The sequence below is a fragment of the Budorcas taxicolor genome, chromosome X (assembly GCF_023091745.1).
Source record: "Budorcas taxicolor isolate Tak-1 chromosome X, Takin1.1, whole genome shotgun sequence".
Taxonomy (NCBI): domain Eukaryota; kingdom Metazoa; phylum Chordata; class Mammalia; order Artiodactyla; family Bovidae; genus Budorcas; species Budorcas taxicolor.
Genome location: NC_068935.1, coordinates 77,520,688 through 77,543,968, shown reverse-complemented (window position 1 = coordinate 77,543,968; position 23,281 = coordinate 77,520,688). Strand labels below are relative to the sequence as shown.

General features: G+C 43.6%; 2 protein-coding genes across 2 annotated transcripts; both read left to right on the top strand.

Moving 5' to 3' along the window:
• Positions 1 to 17,079: 17,079 nt before the first annotated feature.
• LOC128069532 (uncharacterized) lies at positions 17,080 to 17,921 on the top strand. The gene is made up of 3 exons (XM_052662692.1): positions 17,080 to 17,481; positions 17,531 to 17,857; positions 17,916 to 17,921. The coding sequence occupies exons 1-3, from the start codon at positions 17,080 to 17,082 to the stop codon at positions 17,919 to 17,921; spliced, it is 735 nt and encodes a 244-aa protein (XP_052518652.1).
• Positions 17,922 to 17,989: 68 nt separating this feature from the next.
• Positions 17,990 to 18,685, top strand: PABPC1L2B (poly(A) binding protein cytoplasmic 1 like 2B). The gene has a single exon (XM_052663709.1). It carries the CDS (start codon positions 18,005 to 18,007, stop codon positions 18,605 to 18,607), a length of 603 nt encoding a protein of 200 aa, XP_052519669.1. The 5' UTR covers positions 17,990 to 18,004; the 3' UTR covers positions 18,608 to 18,685.
• Positions 18,686 to 23,281: the final 4,596 nt, after the last annotated feature.

Sequence of the window (23,281 nt, the reverse complement as noted above, 5' to 3'; positions counted from 1 at the left end):
GAACAAGTGTAATGAATAGAAAACAGTTACAGATATAGGCAGACATTAATTCAACTACATCAATAATGACTTTAAATGTGAATGGCCTAAATATACAAATTCAAAGACATATTGTCAGGGTGGTCTAAAAGACAAAAGCCAACCATACATTGTCTACAAGAAACACTCTTGATGTATAAAGAAAAGAAGAAATGTCTCAAATCAGTGACTGTAGATGCCATTTTAAGAAAGGAGGGAGAATATAAGACAAAGTAAGGCCAAATTCAAGCCAAAGTAAAGAAGAAAGGAAATAGTAAGGATCAGTTAAGGAGCAGACATCAGTAAAACAGAAACAGGAAAACAATAGGGAAAATGAATCAAACCAAAGCTATTCCCTTGGAGAGATCAATGTACCTGATAAGCCTTCAGGTTAACAGTTCAGGGAAAACAGTGAGAAGACACAAACTGTCAACCTCACCATGAGGCAGATGTCATCATGACAGAACCTGTAGGTATTAAAATGATAATAAGGAAACATTGCAAACAACTTTATGCCAATAAATCTGATGGCTTAGATGAAATGGACCCATTTCTTGAAATGCACAAACTACCAATGTTCATTCAGTAAGAAATAGATAACTTGAAGAGTCTTCTATCTACGAAGGAAACTGAATTTATAAGTAAAAATATTCCTATGAAGAAAATTCCATATAGCTCTATTTAGTGAAAGGTACCAAACCCTCAAGGATGAAATAATACCACTTTAACATAAGCTGTTTCAGATAACTTCATGTTAATTCTAATTTTATTTTCATATGCACTCTGTCAGAGAAGGCAATGGCACCCCACTCCAGTATTCTTGCCTGGCAAATCCCACAGACGGAGGAGCCTGGTAGGCTGCAGTCCATGGGGTCGCTAAGAGTCGGACAAGACAGAGAGACTTCACTTTCACTTTTCACTTTCATGCATTGGAGAAGGAAATGGCAACCCACTCCCGTGATCTTGCCTGGAGAATCCGAGGGACAGGGGAGCCTGGTGGGCTGCCATCTATGGGGTCGCACAGAATCGGACATGACTGAAACCACTTAGCAGCAGCAGCAGCAGAGAAAACTCAATTGTAACTTTATATACTCATACCAGGCAGTAAGAAATTAAAATAAATTTAAAACCACATCAGAAAATATGAAGTACTTAGGGATAATACTTTCAAGCTACATATCCCAAAACTACTGTTGAGAGAAATCAAAGACTTAAATAAACAGAAGGATATTCCATGCTCATTGGTCAGAAGGTGCAATAAAGTTACCATGTCAGTTCTTCCCAAATCGACCTGTAGAATCAACACAAGCTCACTGAAAATTCCAGAAGAGATTTTTGGGGGTAGACGTTGACAAGAATATTTTAACCCCCACATGGGATTACAAAGGACCAGGACCAGCAAAGGTAACCTTAAGAAAGATGAACAAATTTGGAGCGTCAACACTACCTCAAGACTTACTGTAAAGCAACAGGCATCAAAACCCTGTGATCCTGGCATCAAGATAGACAAGTGGACCATTGGAACAGAATAGATAACCCACAAGTAAACCCAACCACATAAGTACAACTAATTTTCCACATAGAGAGGCAATTCATAGATAGAAAGGACAGTCTTTTCAAAGGTGGTGCTAGCACAATTGGATATTCCTATCCATTGAATGTGGGCCTTAGTACCTCTCACTACATATCAGCAAAAATTGACTCAAAATAGATGACAGGCCTAAAAGTAAGCCAAAGAAAATCTAGAAGAAAATCTGTTCTGACCTTGTGTTTGGCCAAGTTTTCTCAGAAACAACATAAATAAATCTGACCAAGGGCAGTTATCCAGAATATAGATAGAGAGCTTTCAAACCTCAACATTAAGAACACAAACAACTGAGCTAAAAGTGGACAAAAGACTAGAGCAGATACTCACTATTCATACGTGGATGGGAAATAAGCATATGAAGACATGTTCAACATCCCTGGTCATTAGAGAAATACAACTAACAACCACAGTTTGATAGCACTACGCAACTGTTAGAATGTGCTCAGTCACTCAATTGTGTCGGACTCTTTGCAACCCCATGGACTGTAGCCCGCCAGGCTCTTCTGTCCATGGGGATTCTCCAGGCAAGAATACTTTAGTGGGTTGTCATGCCTTCCTCCAGGGGATCGTCCCAACCCAGGGGTTGAACCTAGGTCTCCCTCATTGCAGGCAGATTCTTTGCCGTCTTAGCCATCAGGGAAGCCCACGCAACTATTAGAATAGCTAAAACTTAAAACGACTCTCCATAGCCAGTGTGAGCTAGGATTTGAAGGACCTGGAACCATCACATACCACTGATGGAAATGTAAAATGCACAACTACACTGGAAAACTATTTTTGTAGTTCATCGTAAAATTGAATACACACCTACCATATTGTTCAGCCTTTCCACTCCTAGGTATTTACCCAAGCCACACAAAACTTGTACATGAATGTTCATGGCAGCTTTATTTGCAATAATTAAAAATTAGAAACATCCCAAATGTCTGATGGTAGGTGAAGGCACAAAGAAATGACTGTACATCAGAGAATGGAATACTGGTTTGCAATAAATTGTAATGAACTACTGATGCATGGATGAATCTCAAAATAATTACTCTGACTGAAAGAATTCAGATCAAGAAAAGATCATATCATCATGCATGTGCATGCATGCGTATGTGTGTGACAATAATAAATCATGTACAATTCTAGAAAATGCAAAGCAATCTAATAGTGTTTGTTCCTAGTGATGGGGAGGGAAGTGTCAGGGAGAACTGGGGGTAGGGGTTGCAAGGGGCATGAAGAAATGTTTCTTAACTGTGGAGATGATTTCATGGGTCATGTGTCAGAACATATCAAGTTGTACACTTTAAACATGCATTTTGTTGTATGTGAGTTATACCTCAATAAAGCTTTTAAAAAATGAGACAAACCAAAAGTGCCTCATTGACCTGTGGGACAATATCAAGTCACCAAACCTACATGGGATTGTCATCACTGAAGAAAAAGGAGGAAGTGAGGAAGGGACAGAAAAATATCTGAGCATTTAATAGTAGAAAATGTTTCAAATATGAGGCAAAACTATTAACTCACAGCTCCAAGAAGGTCTATGAATTCCAAGCAGAAAACAATAAAAGGCTCACTAAGGCTCACCATTACTTAATTCATTTTGAAAACAAAAATAAGCTGAAATACTTAAAAGCAGGCTGAGAATAAAAAGACATGTTACAGAAAGGAGAGCAAAGGTAAGAATGACTTTTCTGCAAAAATTAAAAACAAAACATCTGAAACAATCAGGGCATTGTTGCATAAATTCCAGTTTGTTCCCTAGAGCAGATTTTAATAAAACAGAATTAATTTAATCTACATGAGTTAACCTGTTCTCTGAATGTAGAAAGTTACAGAAAATTGTAACCTTTTTTACAAAATAAAAGAATATCTACTCAGGGAAATGTCAGTCTGTTTTTATAGATTTGTATGAACTTGAGGGCTTCCCTGGTGGCTCAGATGGTAAAGCGTCTGCCTGCAATGCGGGAGACCCAGGTTCGATTCCTGGGTCGGGAAGATCCCCTGGAGAAGGAAATGGCAATCCACTCCAGCACTCTTGCCTGGAGAATCCCATAGACAGAGGGGCCTGATAGGCTCCAGTCCATGGGGTCGCAAAGAGTCGAACATGACTGAGCGACTTCACTCTTTCACTATGAACTTGAGAAAAGTGTAAATAAATCAAAGAGATAATTTTGTTCTCTGTAACCTGTGATGTCTGGGATTGATGGAGGTTTTGAAAGTAGGTGATTGTAAACCATTATTCATACATTTGTGAGCTGTTGCACCTGTCTTAACAGCATGGATTAATTTGGCAATAGTTATAGATTCTGATAAACTGAAAGAGAGACACATGTTGTAGAATAACATATTGGTCACCAGGACCAATCCTGGAATCAGACTGCCTTTCTTTGAATCAATTCCAGGCTCTGCCACTTACGCTATATGAAACCTTGCCTGATATTTAAGTCCTTGTTACGAAACTTTTCCTAGGTGTAAAAGAGGTTATAAAAACAGCCATTTTATAAACTATCACAAGATTAAATGGCTTAATGATCAATTGCCCAGCAACCATTTCAGTGTGTGTGTGTCTGTGTGTGTGTGTGTATGTGTGTGAGAGAGAGAGAGAGAGACACAGAGAGAGAGAGAGAGAGAGAGAGAGACAGAGAGACAGAGAGACAGAGAGAATTTGATGCATAGATCAAACACAAGTCAAATTCAAATGTGACAGAACTTTCAGAAATTAGTGGTATAAAGACAAAAAGAGCATTTGGACTTGGCACCAGGATTAATCTCCTTCTGTGGTCTAGCCTACACTCAGTGAAGAACTGTGGACCTATGATCAAAATTATTAGAGATTCATTAAAAGGTAAAAGACTTGTATTGCTTTTCAAAGCAGAACATGTTTTTTTAGGTTTCCAAAAGTTGATGTAAATAATTATAAATCTGGCTAGAGTGGGATGTAGAAATGAGGAAGAGAGGTTGAAGGAAGGGAAGGATAGATGTGGTAATAAGAAAAAGAAAAGCTAAAGTGGCTGAGAAGAAACTGAGGGTTAGGTACATTATTTGAAGCTACTAGAGTCTCCAGTCGAGGAACTAAAAATCTAAAGAAAGTATAAAATCCGAAAGAAAGAAAGCGAGGGCAGATTGAAGACACTTGTGAATGAGTTAAATTCTCTTCTGTAAGAAGAACGTGGTCACTTGGTGATGTCTGTAGCTGATGAATTATTGAAATCGCAGACTGAGCACTTTATGTGCATATAACACAGCAACTGCCAAAGCAGTGCAAGCAGGGACTGTTAAAGTGAGCTACCGGGAGAAGCACAACTGGGGAGTGGGAAGTGATGGAGTTGCAGACCTTCGCTTTTTATCACAAGCTCCTTTGTACTTTCTGATCATCACTACTTTATTTACCCATGTGCATGACTTCCTCTCAGTAAGAGCAATTTTTATTTTTAAGCATGGTTTCTAAAAGACGACATGTCTGGGAGGAGATTCCAAAGCTAATTGGCATGACTTTATCAAGGCTTTACCATAGGAAAGATTTTATCTTGCATATATTATGCACAGTGAAAACTTAACTTGCTCAGCAACTCATGGTAATGAAGACCGGTCATTCATATGCCAATAACCCATGACTGTGTCTTAGCACAATGTTGGTAGTAAGGTTCAAGAGACACATCCTGAAGACATCAAAATGCATTCAGCACCCTACAGGAAGGAAGCTGAAGGAACATATTGCCTTATAGTAATTTATCCATGAAATGGTCCCCAAAAGGGTGTTCAAAGGGCTCAGTAGCAGTTGAAAGAAAATTTAGCTCCTGACTCAACACCCCATTCTATGAGATAGTATTATCAAATCTACTGGGTGGTTTTCTTGAGTACAGAAAATGGCATTCTTTCATGTGTTGACTTGCAAAGTCCTTGGACCTCAAGGAAAATAAATACATGGATCATAAAAAGGTCCTAAGTTCAGGGAATGAAGGAAAACCTGAATGAGAGTGTAAGTTAGGTGAGTTCAGGCCAGAGAATCAGGCACTTGCCTGGAGTAAAGCCCAGCCACAACCTGGGATGTAACCCAGGGGATCAGGTTCCTGGCTAGGGAGAAAGTGCCAAGCTTCTTTGGGCACCAGAAAGGAGAGACACTGGGCCTTCAAAAACCAGCCGAACAAGGATCTCCTCAGGACAGAGGGAACTGACATTAATAAGGAGTCCCTTGTGCTGGGCATTGAATGCATGCCAAGCACCCTGAAAAACATTTTCCAAACATTATCACGTCTTTTCTCCCTTACAAATATCCATCCTTTTGTACAGATGAGGACTCCAAAGCTAAAGAAACAAACAAAAAAGGGAAAGCAAGTTGGCCAAGGTAAGCACAGCTCATAAGGCATGGACTGGGAGTGTATCTACAGGTATACTGTTTATAGGATCATGCCTGCAAACTGCCTAAGATCATGACAAAGAAGGGCATGAAAGTTTTAAGCATACACTGAAAGGAGAATTGGTTCCCAGAGAGAAAAGTATCTGAAATTCTATGTAAAAACCATCAGTCAGCCCTTCGTTGTTGGTTCCTAAGTAGACTTGGGCAAAACAACTTGTTATTAAAAAACATTCCTAAGAACCTTAATTAGGGTTTTTGAAATTCAAACTGAAAGCACACACTGAGGCTGAGAGTGGTTATGTGTTTTGCTCTGGAACTCCGTCTACAAGAGAGTCCATTTGACTCCAAGGACCACGTTCTTTGAAGAATTTAGGACCAGGAATTCAGGAACGTACAAGGACTGCTAGGAGTATAGGATTCTTCATTTCTCATGACCATCCTGAGCCCAAATATCACCAATCATGTTCCCTTTTGTGGACCCTGTCTGTTTCTGAGAGACAAATCGCAAAGGGTCAGAGAAATTCTCAACCTCATGAAAGGAGTAAGGGGAAAGAGACAGAGAGAGAAAAAGAAATTAGAGGAGATACTGAGGATTTGCCTATCTCCTGCCTTCATTCACACCCAGAAGTGACGTAGGTATGTGCCCTATGAGGGGTGGCAAGGAGAATGGGGTTTGGTGGGGGAAGGGGGGCTCCAAAGCCATATTTTGTATTTTGATTACCCTTAAAATCTAAACATCCAAAAGAAAAAAATAGGACTAATGTCTTATCTTTGGTATTTGTTTGAAAACCTGTTAGAAATTTTAAAAGGCTGGAGAAAGACAGCTTGGGGTAGGTGGAAGCCCTCGTGAAGGATGAGGGCTTAGAATAGTGGAGTAGTCAGTATTCTAAGAAGGCCCACAATGACCAGGATAGAGAAAGGTGAGTGAGAATGGGGAGGTTGGCAAGGGCCAGGTCATGCAGCTCATTATGTTTGAGTCATGTTGAGGAGTTTGCATTTTAGTCCCAGTGACACAGGAAACACTTCTGGGGTTTTGTTCAGTTCAGTTCAGTCACTCAGTCGTGTCTGACTCTTTGCAATCCCATGGAGCACAGCATGCCGGGCCTCCCTGTCCATCACCAACTTCCAGAGTCTACTCAAACTCATGTCCATTGAGTCGGTGATGCCATCCAACCATCTCATCATCAGTCGTCAACTTCTCCTCCTGCAGTCAACTTTCCCAGCACCAGGGTCTTTTCCAATGAGTCAGCTCTTCCCATCAGGTGGCCAAAGTATTGGAGTTTCAGCATCAACATCAGTCCTTCCAATGAACACTCAGGACTGATCACCTTTAGGATGGACAGGTTGTATCTCCTTGCAGTCCAAGACTCTCAAGAGTCTTCTCCAACACCACAGTTAAAAGCATCAATTCTTCAGCACTCAGCTTTCTTTATAGTCCAACTCTGACATCCATACATGACTGCTGTAAAAGCCATAGCCTTGATAGATGGAACTCTGTTGACAAAATAATGTCTCTGCTTTTTAATATGCTGTCAAGGTCGGTCAGAACTTTTCTTCCAAGGAGTAAGCATCTTCTAATTTCATGGCTGCAGTCACCATCTGCACTGATGTTGAAGCCCAGAAAAATAAAGTCAGCCACTGTTTCCCCTGATTCCCCTACTATTTGCCATGAAGTGATGGGACCAGATGCCATGATCTTAGTTGAGCTCTAAGCCAACTTTTTCACTCTCCTCTTTCACTTTCATCAAGAGACCCTTTAGTTCTTCTTCACTTTCTGACATAAGGGTGATGTCATCTGCTTATCTGAGGTTATTGATATTTCTCCCGGCAATCTTGATCCAGCTTGTGCTTCTTCCAGCCCAGCGTTTCTCATGATGTAGTCTGCATAGAAGTTAAATAAGCATGGCGACAATATACAGCCTTAATGTATTCCTTTTCCTATTTGGAAAACAGTCTGTTTCTCCATGTCCAGTTCTAACTGTTGCTTCCTGACCTGCATACAGATTTCTCAACAGGCAGGTCAGAGGGTCTGGTATTCTCATCTCTTTCAGAATTTTCCACAGTTTACTGTGACCCACACAGTCAAAGGCTTTGGCATAGTCAATAAAGCAGAAATAGATGTTTTTCTGGAACTCTCTTGCTTTTTCGATCATCCAGCGGATGTTGGCAATTTCATTTCTGGTTCCTCTGCCTTTTCTAAAACCAGCTTGTACATCTGAAAGTTCACGGTTCACATATTGCTGAAGTTTGGCTTGGAGCATTTTGAGCATTACCTTACTAGCGTGTGAGATGAGTGCAATTGTGCAGTAGTTTGAGCATTCTTTGGCATTGCCTTTCTTCGGGATTGGAATGAAAACTGACCTTTTCCATTCCTGTGGCCACTGCTGAGTTTTTCAAATTTGCTGGCAAATCGAATGCAGCAGTTTCACAGCATCATCTTTTAGCATTTGTTATAGCTCAACTGGAATTCCATCACCTCCACTAGCTTTGTTCGTAGTGATGCTTCCTAAGGCCCACTTGAATTCACATTCGAGGATGTCTGGCTCCAGGTGACTGATCATACCATCATGATTATCTGGGTCATGAAGAATTTCTTTGTACAGTTTTTCAGTGTGCAGAAAGCGAAGAAGAACTAAACAGCCTCTTGATCAAAGTGAAAGGAGAGTGAAAAAGTTGGCTTAAAGCTCAACATTCAGAAAACGAAGATCATGGCATCTGGTCCCATCACTTCATGGCAAATAGATGGGGAAACTGTGGAAACAGTGGCTGACTTTATTTTGGGGGGCTCCAAAATCACTGCAGATGGTGACTGCAGCCATGAAATTAAAAGACGCTTACTCCTTGGAAGGAAAGTTATGACCAACTCAGACAGCATATTAAAAAGCAGAGACATTACTTTGCCAACAAAGGTCTGTTTAGTTCAGGGTATGGTTTTTCCAGTAGTCATGTATGGATGTGAGAGTTAGAGTATAAAGAAAGTTGAGAGCCGAAAAATTGATGCTTTTGAACTGTGGTGTTGGAGAAGACTCTTGAGAGTCCCTTGGACTGCAAAGAGATCCAACCCGTCCATACTAAAGGAAATCAGTGTTCATTGGAAGGACTGATGTTGAAGCTGAAACTCCAATATTTTGGCCACCTGCTGCGAAGAGCTGACTCATTGGAAAAGACCCTGATGTTGGGAAAGATTGAAGGCGGGAGGAGAAGGGGACGACAGAGGATGAGAAGGTTGGATGGCATCACCAACTCAATGGACATGAGTTTGGGTAAACACCAGGGAGGCCTGGTGTGCTGTGGTTCATGTGGTCGCAAAGAGTCGGACACGACTGAGCGCCTGAACTGAACTGAACTCTGGATTCTTGCCACCTCTTCTTAATATCTTCTGCTTCTGTTAGGTCCATACCATTTCTGTCCTTTATTGAGCCCATCTTTGCATGAAATGTTCCCTTGGTATCTCTAATTTTCTTGAAAATATCTCTAGTGTTTCCCTAATCTATTATTTCCTCTATTTCTTTGCACTGATCACTAAGGAAGGCTTTCTTATCTCTCCTTGCTATTCTTAGGAACTCTGCATTCTGATGCTTATATCTTTCCTTTTCTCCTTTGCTTTTCACTTCTCTTCTCTTCACAGCTATGTAAGGCCTCCCCAAACAGCCATTTTGCTTTTTTGCATTTCTTTTTCTTGGGGATGGTCTTGATCCCTGTCTCCTGCACGATGTCACGAACCTCTGTCCATAGTCCATCAGGCACTCTGTCTATCAGATCTAGTCCTTTAAATCTATTTCTCTCTTTCACTGTATAATTGTAAAGGATTTGATTTAGGTCATACCTAAATGGTCAAGTGGTTTTCCCTACTTTCTTCAATTTAAGTCTGAATTTGGCAATAAGGAGCTCATGACCTGTGCCACAGTCAGCTCCTGATCTTGTTTTGGCTGACTGTATAGAGCTTCTCCATCTTTGGCTGCAAAGAATAGAATCAATTTGATTTCGGTGTTTGCCATCTGGTGATGTCCATGTGTAGAATGTTCTCTTGTGTTGTTGGAAGAGGGTGTTTGCCATGACCAGTGCATTCTCTTGGCAAAATTCTATTAGCCTTTGCCCTGCTTCATTCTGTACTTCAAGGCCAAATTTGCCTGTCACTCCAGGTGTTTGTTGACTTCCTACTTTTGCATTCCAGTCCCCTATAATGAAAAGGACATCCTTTTTGGGTGTTAGTTCTAAAAGGTCTTGTAGGTCTTCATAGGCCCCTTCAACTTCAGCTTCTTCAGCATTACTGGCCAGGGGATAGACTTGGATTACCATGATATTGAATGGCTTGCCTTGGAAACAAACAGAGATCATTCTGTCGTTTTTGAGATTGCATCCAAGTACTGCATTTTGGACTCCTTTGTTGACTATGATGGCTACTCCATTTCTTCTAAGGGATTCTTGCCCACAGTAGTAGATATAATGGTCATCTGAGTTAAATTCACCCATTCCAGTCCATTTTAATTCGCTGATTCCTAAAATGCTGACATTCCCTCTTGCCATCTCCTCTTTGACCACTTCCAGTTTGCCTTGATTCATGGACCTAACATTCCAGGTTCCTATGCAATATTGCTCTTTACAGCATTGGATCTTGCTTCTATCACCAGTCCCATCCACAACTGGGTGTTGCTTTTGCTTTAGCTCCATCTCTGCATTCTTTCTGGAGTTGTTTCTCCACTGATCTCCAGTAGCATATTGGGCACCTACCAACCTGGGGAGTTCATCTTTCAGTGTTCTATCTTTTTGCCTTTTCATACTGTTCATGGGGTTCTCAAGGCAAGAACAATGAAGTGGTTTGCCATTCCCTTCTCTAGTGAACCACTTTTTGTTAGAACTCTCCACCATGACCCATCCATTTTGGGTGGCCCTACATGGCATGGCTTAGTTTCACTGAGTTAGACAAGGCTGTGGTCCATGTGATTAGATTGGTTAATTTTCTGTGATTGTGGTTTCAGTCTGTCTGCCTTCTGATGTCCTCTCTCCACGCCTACTGTCTTACTGGGGTTTCTCTTACCTTGGACATGGAGTATCTCTTCACAGCTGCTCCAGCAAAGGGCAGCCACTGCTCCTTACCGTGGAAGTAGGGTATCTCCTCAAGGGCACCGCCACTAACCTGGGACGTCAGGTATCTCCTTGCTGCTCCAGCGCCGCAGCGCTGCGCAGCCCTGGGGTTTTGAGTGGGAGAGGCAAAAAGCACCATTTCTTTTTCAGAAAGATCAGTCTGGCTACTGGATGGAGAAGGAAGTTTGGTGGAAGTGGGGGACCAGTTAGGAGGCTTGGCAGGACCCCATGAGAGGCACAATGGTGGACTCCCAGCGAAGTTGGAGAGGTTCAAGGGGTATTTTGGTGGTAGAGGTGATAGGAATGGCTGAAGGATAGGATAATGACCAGATGAAGATGTGGATGTGGGAGAGAAAAGAAATAAGGGTGTTCTCCATTTTTATTTCACTTCAATACCTGAGTGGATGGTGGTGTTATCCATCAAGAAGGGGAAGGCTTCTGTGGGAGAAGCCAAGTTAGGGAGAGTTGGGGACAGGAGATAAAAGAAACTCAGGTGTTCCATTTTTGCCATTTAAGGCTCCCTCTTGAGAAACCTATATGCAGGCCAACAGTTAGAACTGGACATGGAACAACAGACTGGTTCCAAATAGGAAAAAGGAGTATGGCAAGGCTGCATATTGTCACCCTGCTTATTTCATTTATATGCAGAGTACTTCATGTGAAATGCTGTGCTGGAAGAAGTACAAGCTGGAATCAAGATTGCTGGGAGAAATATCAATAACCTCAGATATGCAAATGAAACTACCCTTGTGGCAGAAAGTGAAGAAGAACTAAAAAGCCTCTTGATGAAAATGAAAAAGGAGAGTGAAAAAGTTGGCTTAAAGCTCAACATTCAGAAAACTAAGATCATGGCATCTGGTCCCATCACTTCATGGGAAATAGATGGGGAAACAGTGGAAACAGTGTCAGACTTTATTTTTTGGGGCTGCAAAATCACTGCAGATGGTGATTGCAGCTATGAAATTAAAAGATGCTTACTCCTTGGAAGGAAAGTTATGACTAACCTAGATAGCATATTCAAAGCAGAGACATTACTTTGTCCGTCTAGTCAAGGCTATGGTTTTTCCAGTGTTCATGTATGGATGTGAGAGTTGGACTGTGAAGAAAGCTGAGCACTGAAGAATTGGTGCTTTTGAACTGTGGTGTCGGTGAAGACTCTTGAGAGTCCCTTGGACTGCAAGGAGATCCAACCAGTCCATTATAAAGGAGATCAGACCTGGGTGTTCTTTGGAAGGACTGATGCTAAAGCTGAAACTCCAATACTTTGGCCACATCATGCAAAGAGCTGACTCATTGGAAAAGTCTCTGATGCTGAGAGGGATTAGGGGCAGGAGGAGAAGGGGACGACAGAGGATGAGATGGCTGGATGGCATCACTGACTCAATGGCCATCAGTTTGAGTGAACTCCAGGAGTTGGTGATGGACAGGGAAGCCTGGCGTGCTGCGATTCATTGAGTCACAAAGAGTCGGACACGACTGAGCGACTGAACTGAACTGAAGTAAACTGAACTGAAGGATGAAATGCCTATGAGATATCCAGGTGGAGATTCAAATGAGCATGCAAATAAGTGTGAGATCACTACCTCTTATCTTCCCTCCCGTGCCCCAACCCCCAACACATAAATGGGACCATATACTGTCCCCTCTCTGCAGTTTGCTTTCTTCCGTATTTTGAAGGTGCCCCTAAATCAGATCCTATAGACATAACTCGTGCTTGTTAATGATTGCATAAGAATCCATAGAATGGCTATACTGCAATGTTTTCAGTCATTCCCCATTTGATGAGTGCTTGCTCTGTATCCTAGTTTGCCCCAACTTGCAGTGAACAGGAAGAACAGTCTAAACCTTAGCAACCAAAGTTCTTATTGTCCCGCTTTAAACCAACTCCCATGCATATGCAGCCTGGAACACTGAAAGCAGGACCTGACTGAGGACATTGAGGCTGGATCATGCACGGCCTTGGAGAGAAATCAGGTTTAGGCCCAGCCCATTTACTGTCCAGTCCTTGTCAGTCTATTCTGCGGGCTTGTCATCCTCAACCCAACTTCCACATATTGGCGTGTCTCAGTGAATAGCCATGCACATTCCTCTCCTAACAGTACCCTCTCGAGGTGATTCTTCCCAGTCTTGTGGCTTTAAACACTATCTGTGTCCTGTTGTCTTGATTCTTCTGCTTTTGCAGCCTACATGGAGAGTGTACTTCTCCAAACCTCAGACACTTAACAAGTGCAAATAGGAACTCTTGACACACATGCCCTACTGCCTTTCTTCCTTCTCCAAACCTATCACATCCACTCCCTGTATTCTCTGCGACTATACATAACACCTTCATTACCAAGACTTGCAAGAAAATACTCTCATAGTAATCGTTCATGTCTTAAGTTTGTTCACCAACTGCCTTCAATCCACCAGCAAGTGATGTCTGTTCTCCTTCCAAAGTATCATGAGAACCCATGCACTATTCTCTAAATTCATGTTGCCTTTCTGGGCCAAGCCACTGCCATCTCCCAAGTGGGCTACTGCAGGAGGGTTCAAATCAGTCTCCCTGCTTTGCTTTGTGCCCTGCCCACTTATGGTATTTTCCACAGAGAGCAGTCAGAGAGAAATTACTGAATTAGATCATGGCACTCCCTTGATTCAGTTCTTGCCAGTTTCCCCAGGGCTCTTTGAGTGAAAACGAAACTCCATCATGGCTCCTTCCCACCACTGCAGTGTCCTCTAACTACCCCCCATCCCCTCCCTCAATGGGCTCCAGCCACACTGGCATCCTTTCTGCCCCTCCAGTGCCCCTCTTTTCTGCTACAAGGCCAGAGGAATTGCAGTTCTCCCTGCTGGGCAGGCTTTCCCCCTGCTTCCCAGCAGAACTGACCACATATCACTGTCCTCAGAAAGGCCATCCCTGACCTCTGCCACTTCTCTTGGGCTCTAGGTGATATGTACCAAATCATTTCATTTATTTCCCTGAGGGCATTTGTAGCAACCTTTAAGTGCTTTTATATTTCTGCCTTGTTTATATTTCCCACTAGAAAATAAGTTCCTTGGATGCAGGGGCTCTCTGTCTAGAAGAATTGCTGGTAGAGGGTAGCCCTCCATAAATACTTACTGAAGGGACCTCTCCCTCCCTCTACCGATACTCCACAGGGCCCTTCACTTTTGCCTCAGTTACAGCAGCCAGTAGTCAGAACACTTTTGATTGCAGATGTGACCAGGAACTGAAAAGAAGGAGAAGGGGATGTCATAGAAACCTCTGTGAGAAAGGATTTGGAGAGTATTCCCCAGCTGCTCTCCTTGTCACTGGAGTAGCCCAGTTCCTGCTGCTGGAGGGTCAAGGGCCTAGCAATTGTCTTCTGACAAGTTTGTGGATTCAGTGACCAAGCATGACTTTACTTCACCTCTTTCTCCTGTTGTTTCGATCTCTGTTGGCACTTTGGGCTGGAAGTCAAAGCCAGAGAAGGAGAACTTGTTGAGTTCTGGTCCTTGAATTGGTCCCCCTTGTCCCTTCTGCCTCCAAACAATGGGCTGAGAAGTTCTTGTCATCTCCTGACCCCCTACCCACCAGCAATCGTGGCTTCCTCCTTGGCCTCTGCCTCCTTGGGTCCCTCTTGGCGGCCACCTGGAATGGCTAGGCACAGCTCATCTGCTTCCTGCCTACAAGCAATCTAAGATTCTCCGGAGGTGGCTCCTAAGAGTGGTGACAGTGACCACCTTGGTCAAGGCACCAGCTGCACAGCAGGCTCTTCCTAAGTCTATGTCCCTGCCCTTTGCTGGCACTAGCCCTGTCTAGGGGTAGAGGGCTAGACTTTGCACGCTGGCGAGGTACATGTCTGCTCAGTCTTCTTGGGATGCTTTCCAGGCAGCGATGAGAAAGTTCTCACTGCTTCACATCCCATGGTGACCCAGTCAGTTCTGAAGGTGCAGGGTTGTTCAGGTCAAGGCTATGCTGCCACCACAGAAAACAGCTTTATATACCCATGGAAGGTGGATGGACTGGAGTGAGGGAGAGGAGAGAATATGTGCTGGGCAGATGAAACTCCATGGCCACCACAGTCCAATCACATAGCGCATCTAGCCCTCTGCTGGCATTTCTCTTATTTGTATGGGCAGCCCAAGCTTTAGTGGAGTGAGACATGCTGAGGAAAGGCTCTATGGTTTGATCAGTTTTCATATTTGACCCCGAAGTCCACAGTTCAACGCCTGGCTCATGGTAACTGTGAAACCCCTATTTATGGAGGGGAAGGGGGAAAGGAGGGAAGAGTTGTTCTTGGAACTGGTCACATCTGTCTTTTTTAAAATTCTATCAGCTCTGTCTCAGTGCTGACTGTGAGTGTGTTCATGTGTGCGTACATTTATATGTATATTGATGGGTTCCCCTCCAAGTTTTATTGAGATATAATTGACATATAACACTATGAGTGCAAAATGTACAACAAAATGACTTGAAACATGTACATATCACTAAAATGATTACCACAAGAAGTTTACTAAACATCCATCACCTCAGTTACACTTTGTTTTCCCCTTTTAATGAGAGCTTTTAACATCTACTCTTAGCTACTTTCTGTGTTGATATTTAGTTTGTATTAAAGATCTGATCATACCAAGTCCCTCTGTGAATGTGTTGAGTGGGCCCCATGAGCTTGGGTATAGAGTTCAAGCATCTTAGCTTTCTTTTCAGGGCCCCCACACCTTCCAACCCCATCTTCTACCATATACTCTTGGAGATCATGAGCTCTGTCCACATCAGATGATTAGGCATGACGAGAAGTGACTATGCATGTGCTAGCATGCTACAGGGCCTTGGACACAGACTAATCCCTCTGTCTGTGGGAATGGAATGCCTTCCATTCTGCCTCAACATGCTGGACTGCTACTCATCTTTCAGAGGTCACCTTGGAGGTTTAGTCTTCTGTGCAGTTTTGCTTGATTCCCACCAGAAAAGATTATTGGGTGGGTCCTCCTACTGGAAGAAGTAGGACTCTAGCCTCTGTTGCACTCTACTCTAATGGTTGCTTGCTTGCCTATCCTCTCAGCATTTGGCCTTGTGTGGCCTCTCTGCTCCAATACACACTACTCACCTTTCCTCATTTTGCCCCACACCTCCAACACATCAACATTCACTACTCAAGTATCACACTGCCTGTCTCTAAGCCCCCAGTGCCAAGTGGTGGGTAAGGCTCCCCTAAATATTAACTGGTGAACTGGAAAGGACACCTCATCCTAGAGAGATTTCCGGTTTTGTTTTGAACATGGATGTGCCCTTTGTGGTTCACACTGGGAATGTCAGCAAGTCGAGGGCAGAGACAAGAAGGAACAAATGCGTGGCTCTGGACCAGGTCCTGTTCCCGGCTCTTGATTTGACTTTCCTCACTTATCATGGAGGATGGCACTAAGAACAGAGTGCTCTTGATTTCTCCTCTGCTTCCAGGCTGCATGAATTGAGGCTGAGTGGGTGGGAGGAGTTGGGGGCTGAGGAACCCCCAGGCCCTTAGTTCTCCCATAATCTGGAGCAGGGACAGGGTTTCCAGCCCACACTGTCTGCTCCCAAGGTCAATCTCAAAACCGGTCCATCTCCTCTGGCTTCAGACTCCTGTGTATCCCTAGGCTCCATAAATATTTGTGGCATGGCATTATGAATAAATGAGTACGTGTTCTTGTGTTCTTTTATTTCTTCCGCAAGTGTTGTAGAGGAAGGAAAGAGCTGGAAAAGGGGGAAGAATCTCTGAAAAAAAAAAAAATGGGTCAGCGGGCTGCAGGGCTGGAAGGGGAGAGTGTCCCATTAGCCCCAGCTCCAATTCAGAGTAGGAGTTGTTGCCTTGGTGGCGGTAATGTTTAGCAGTGTGTGTGCGTTGAGGTGGGGAAGACCCAACCCCTTAACTCGAGAAAACCATTTTTGCTTCGCTTTGTTTAGGCCAGGCAAATGTTTTCTCAATGCCGCCCACCTTCTCTTGCAAGGTGCTTGATTTAATCATTTAAATGTTCTATGGGGAGAGGAAGGATAAAACAAAACTCCCTAAATCTATGTCAGATTCCCTTGGTCCACATGGAACCCTTTCCCCATCTTCCTCTTCTTACACATCCAGTCGATCGAGAGGCTGAGAACCCACACTTCTTCCCGCCAACACCAAGCTCCCGCCCCCTCCCACCGCCCGCTGCCCCGAAGCCCCGCAGCAGCCACAGGGGGAACCAAAGAGACAGAAGCCTTCCCAGCTGCCCGGACCACAGACGCCAACACCCCCCGCCCCCCACCACACGCCGCCCGCCGGCGCCCCGCACGCTAACCCACGACCGAGCGGCGGCGGCAGCAGCGGGCTGCGGGCTGCAGGCTGCGGTGACTCGCACCGGCGCGCTCCTGGCAGCGCTAGCCATCCCAGGTGACTGGGACTCGCTGGATCGGCTGGCCCGGGGTCCTCCGCCCCAGCTCGCGCCCCCGGCCCGGGTTCTGGCGCCCACCTGCCCTCCAGCCCTCTCCAGCCTCTCACTCCCCCGCGCAGGCTCGCGGGAAGGGAGGTCGCGGCAGCGGCCCGGCGGCACCGGCGACCGTGGCGACAGCGGCGACAGTGGCGGCGGCGGTGGCGGCTGCAGCGGCGGCGGAGGCTGCGGCGGCGACCGTGGCAGAGGCGGTGGCAGAGGCCTCCGTGGCGGAGGCGGAAGCAGAGGTGGAGGCCGAGGCCTCAGTAGAGGAGGCAGTGGCGGAGGCCACCCTGGGGGAGGCGGTGGCAGCCCTGGCGGAGGAGGAGGCGGAGGCTGCACTGGCGGCGGCGGCCGTGGCGGTGGTGGAGGCCAGCGAGGCCGAAGCCGCCGCCGCCGCCGCAGCAGAGGTTGCGGCGCCCGCCTTGGGGGAGGCGGATGCGGATGCCGCTGCGGAGGTGGAGGCAGCCGTAGCGGCAGCGGCGGCGGCGGCTGCTGCCGCCGCGGATGCAGATGCGGAAACCGGCGGGGGCTCCGAGGGGAACCCGGACTTTCCTATGGCCTCGCTGTACGTGGGCGACCTGCACCCTGAGGTGACGGAGGCAATGCTGTACGAGAAGTTCAGCCCGGCCGGGCCCATCCTCTCCATCCGCATTTGCAGGGACAAGATCACCCGCCGATCGTTGGGCTATGCGTATGTCAACTACCAGCAACCGGTGGACGCCAAGCGGGCCCTGGAGACCCTGAACTTTGATGTCATCAAGGGCAGGCCGGTGCGCATCATGTGGTCCCAGCGGGACCCCTCGCTCCGCAAGAGCGGAGTGGGCAACGTCTTCATCAAGAACCTGGGCAAGACCATCGACAACAAGGCTCTGTACAACATCTTCTCCGCGTTCGGTAACATCCTGTCCTGCAAAGTGGCCTGCGACGAAAAGGGGCCCAAGGGCTATGGGTTCGTGCACTTCCAGAAGCAGGAGTCCGCCGAGCGGGCCATAGATGCGATGAATGGCATGTTCCTGAACTACCGCAAAATTTTCGTTGGGAGATTCAAGTCGCATAAAGAACGAGAGGCCGAAAGGGGAGCCTGGGCCAGGCAGTCCACCAGTGCTGACGTCAAGGATTTTGAGGAAGACACCGATGAGGAGGCCACCTTGCGATGAAAACATCCCAGGAGCGAGCCAGCCAGCAGAGCCAAACCTTGGCTCCCACCCGGTTTACAAACCCCCCACCCTTTTTCCCCCAACCCACCAGCAGTGTATTGTATTGGGAGTGCAGGTCTCTCTCTCACCCCTTCCTTCCTCCTTCCTTCCCTCCACCTGTGCCTTCCTGTTTGTCCCTCACTCTCTCTCTCTGTCTCTCTCTCTCTGTCGACTTCCCCCTTCCCTTTCCTCCCCTCCCGCCACACCCACGTTGGGTGTTGTGAATAATCTTGCTAATCTGTGCCACTTGATAGTTAAAGGCTGCCTCTTCTCCTTGTGGTTTGGTTTAAAAAGCACTTTCTCTCTTTGTTTATTGCACAGGTGATGCAATGTCATGATAGAAACATCAGGAAGAAGGAAATCAGATGAGGGAAAACAAGAGAGTAATTGCTCCCCATGACCCTACTACCCGGAGACAACCACTTTTACCATTTTGGTGTGCTGTTTTTCAGGCTCTCTTCTCTCCTTCTCTCTCTCTCACCCTTCTCCTCCACCCCACCTTCCCTTTTAACACAGTGTTATAGAATGGTTCATGTATGTGGTGTTTCTTAACCTGCTTTTTCAAAAACTAAAACCAAACAAATGTCAACCCATTGAACTTTCCATGATATTCAACAGGCTTGAGAAAGGTCATCTTCTGTGCCTGCAGAGTGTATCTATGGACCCTAACATTTCTGTAATCATTGCCGCATTGTTGGACATTCAGGTGGTGCCTAGTTCTTTCCCTGTGTTTAAACCCAGCACTGTGTATACTCTGATGAGTGAAATCTTCCTTGTCAAGCCAAATCTTTGCTAGCGTACAGGATGTTCTTAATTGTGGACTTGCAGGATCCACATGTGGACATTTTAAAGACTGTTCCTTTGTGTTGCCCAATGGCCCCTTCATAAGCATTGTACCAATTTACGTTCATGCCAGCCACCTCAACTAGTAAAAATAGTGTGCCCATTTCCCTTGCATAGTCTCCTGGTCACTGTAATTGGTGTGTGTGTGTGTGTGTGTGTGTGTGCGCGCGCGCATGCATGTGCCTGTGTCTTGGCCCACTTGATGGTTGTTATGCTGAATTTAAATACTGTTTATCACCTCCTTTCCCTGAGCCCACTTTCTGCTCTTTTCTTCATTCTCAGAAAAATAATCCAGCTTCATTGTAGGGAAAAAAAAATCACACAGCAGACAAGTCAACAGAAGAAAATTAATTTCACAAGTAATCAGTCCTAATAACCTCCCTGAATCATTTTCTTCTGCATCTATCTAATAGCTGCTGTGAAGTACAAGAAACATATTAGGCTGTATCTCTAGTAGTTTTCTGATTCATTTGTCATGTATGTATATCATAATGTACATATTGTTTTTATACTTGCTTTTTGACACCTAAATATGTGTGTGTATGTTTATACACACAATACTCTTTAACTTCATTTCATTAAAGATAATTTTAAAATATTATTTCTGGTTGTTAATATTTTATTGAATTAATAATAAGTAGGTACATATATAATAGTTTACTGCCCTTTCTCCTTTGGTCAGAAAAATTATTCAGCTTCATTGAAGGAAAAAAATTATGAAGCGTACAAGTTTCCATGTCTATCTCTGCGTTCGTGTTTATACATGTTTTAACTGTTTCCTCATTGTTGCACTTCTAGGTTGTTGCTCATTTTTCCTCATACAAAGCTATCAAGTGAATTATAGTACACACATCTTGCTCACTTTCCAGATCATTTCCTAAACAAATATTGCAGAGAGAAAAATTTAAGTATCAAACTATTCAGACAGTTTGGTGGGGAAGTGCATTAGTAAATGATCATCTGTAAAGATAGTATTTTATATTTGTAAGATGCACCAAATATTGTAAGGGACCTAGATTACTTATATTATTTTCTGCAGTTGGTATTGCAATCATTTCTGTATTTTCTCAATATTTTATCAGGGAAACAGGAGCTTTTTTGTTTTTATTTTAAGCATATTTTATACTGTATGTACACGAGTATAGTAGAAAGCATTTTTGTTTATATAGCAAAAGTCACTCCTAATACCACTGCTTGACAAAATACATTTTAAATACATAAATATCTGTATGTTGTTGTTGTTCAGTCACTAAGTTGTGTCCAACTCTTTGTGACCTCATGGACTGTAGCACCACTGTCTCCTCTGTTCTCCATCATCTCTCAGAGTTGCTCAAATTCATGTCAATTGAGTCGATGATGCTATCTAACCACCTCATCCTCTGCTGTCCCCTTCTGCTTTTTCCTTCAGTCTTTCCCAGCATCAGGGTCTTTCCCAATGAGTCATCTCTTCGAATCAGGTGGCCAGAGTATTAGAACTTCAGCTTCAGCATCAGTCCTTCCAATGGATATTCAGGTTTGATTTCCTTTAGGATGACTTGTTTAATCTCCTTGTAGTCCAAGGGACTCTCAAGAGTCTTCTCCAGCACCACAAATAGACATCTACATAACTTTATATTTTAAATAAAATATGCGTTTTTTCATTGAAAGTTATTTTTACTGTAATAATTCTCTGGGACCATATTTCTAAATAAATGTTCTCCTTTTGTTCTCTTGTTATATAATATGCATTCATAGAGATGAGCTATAATTTCTACAACCAAGCTTCCGCTAAGTTTAAAATAATTCTGAAATTTTACTTGTAAGATCAGTTCTATGATGAGCACCTTTGTACCTGAATGTCTTGAAATATTTTATTATTTTCTATTCCTTACTATTTGAATTGTGGTTTGAATAATATAGACATGTCAAGGGTTTTTTTTGGTCTTTTGCCCACATTTCGCTCTTAAAGCCTGTATCAACTGGTAGTGTAGGAGAGTGCACATACCCCTGCTCAACTTCTTAAATTGGCCAAAGTATTTTTTTTTTAAGTTTTGTGAAATGAAAATGATTTGTACATTTTTGTTACTTCATTTAAAAGTGCATTTAAAAATGAGATAAAGCACATCAAAATATACATAAGAACCACCTCATACATTTATTTCCTACATATTTCCAATTTTTCATGATCCATCTATAAGCAGTTTTAACAATTATGGACATATTTTATCCCATAATTTGCCTTTCAATATATTATGAAGATACTTAAGGCATCTAAGCCTCTTCAGTTTTATTCTAAACCTCACCATTTTACAAGACTGGACTTTTCTTGGAAATATAAATGACTTGCAATATTATATTAGTTGTGGGTGTACACCATAGTGCATAATACATAGTAACTTGATATTTTTATCAATATAAATTATGCATCATAAAAATTATAAATAGTGACTATACATGCTAGGTTGTACATTACATCTTTGTAACTTTTTTATTTTGTACCTAGTAGTTTGCATGTCTCGATTTCCTTCACCTTGTGCCTATCCCCCACCTCTGTCTCCTTTGGTAACCACTAATTTGTCATCTATATCTATGAAGTTGTTTCTGTGTTGTTATATTTATTCATTTGTGTTATATTTTAGATTCTACATATAAATGAAAGCATATAGTATTTATCTTTCTCTGACTTATTTCACTGAGCACAAAACCCTCAAGGTCCATTATATTGTTGAAAAATGGCAAAATTTCATTTTTATGGTCAAATAATACTCCATTATATATATAAATATGTGTGTGTCTGTATCACATCTTTAGCCAGTCATCTGTGATGGACACATAGGTTGCTACCACATCTTGCCTATTATAAATGTATTGTAGGTAAGGTTGGGGCACACATACCTTTTGAATTGCTTTCTTTGGATAAATGATCATGAGTAGAATTGCTGGATTATATGGTGAAAGTAAAAGTGAAGTTGCTCAGTCGTGTCCGACTCTTTGCAACCCCATGGACTGTAGCCTACCAGGCTCCTCCCTCCATGGAATTTTCCAGGCAAGAATACTGGAGTGGGGTGCCATTTCCTTCTCCAGGGGATCTTCCCAACCCAGGGATCGAACCCAAGTCTCCCGCACTGTGTTGCTGCTGCTGCTGCTAAGTCGCTTCAGTCGTGTCCGACTCTGTGTGACCCCACAGACACCAGCCCACCAGGCTCCCCCATCCCTGGGATTCTGCAAGCAAGAACACTGGAGTGGGGTGCCATTTCCTTCTCCAGGGGATCTTCCCAACCCAGGGATCGAACCTGGGTCTCCCGCACTGTAGGCAGATGCTTTACCATCTGAGCCTTTTTGAAGAACCATTGTAGTTGCACCAATTTAGATTCCCACCAATGGTGCATGAAGGTTCTCTTATCCATATCCTTGCCAACACTTGTTATTTTTTGTCTTTCTGATGGTAGACATTCTGATAGCTGTGAGGTGATATCTCATTATGTTTTTGCATTTCCCAGATGATTTTTGAGACTTGTTTTGTGGCCTAGCTTGTGATCTATCATGGAGAAAGTTCCATGTACAGAACTGGAATATTTTTAAGAGTGTCCTCATTTTGAATATTGAAGTAATTCCTATGTTTTCCCCATTAAATCCAACACTATGCTGAATAATTTTTCAGTTGAATTGCTTTTCCTCCCTATTAAAAGGCATTTACTAGTCCTTTGTCTAGTCCAGGCTGTGAACTAACACTTAAAAATTTAGACAAAGTTCAGAACTGTTGATTTTAAAGGAAGAAACAGAATCATATTTAATGAATAATTTAGAATTTAG

What these genes read in the sequence shown, in the direction of transcription:
- LOC128069532 (XM_052662692.1), top strand. Translation starts at nt 17,080, where the DNA reads ATGGAACCCTTTCCCCATCTTCCTCTTCTTACACATCCAGTCGATCGA. An exon ending in CGCCCCCGGCCCGGGTTCTG is followed by an intron (nt 17,482 to 17,530) that starts GCGCCCACCTGC and finishes TCCCCCGCGCAG; the next exon opens with GCTCGCGGGAAGGGAGGTCG.
- PABPC1L2B (XM_052663709.1), top strand. Translation starts at nt 18,005, where the DNA reads ATGGCCTCGCTGTACGTGGGCGACCTGCACCCTGAGGTGACGGAGGCA.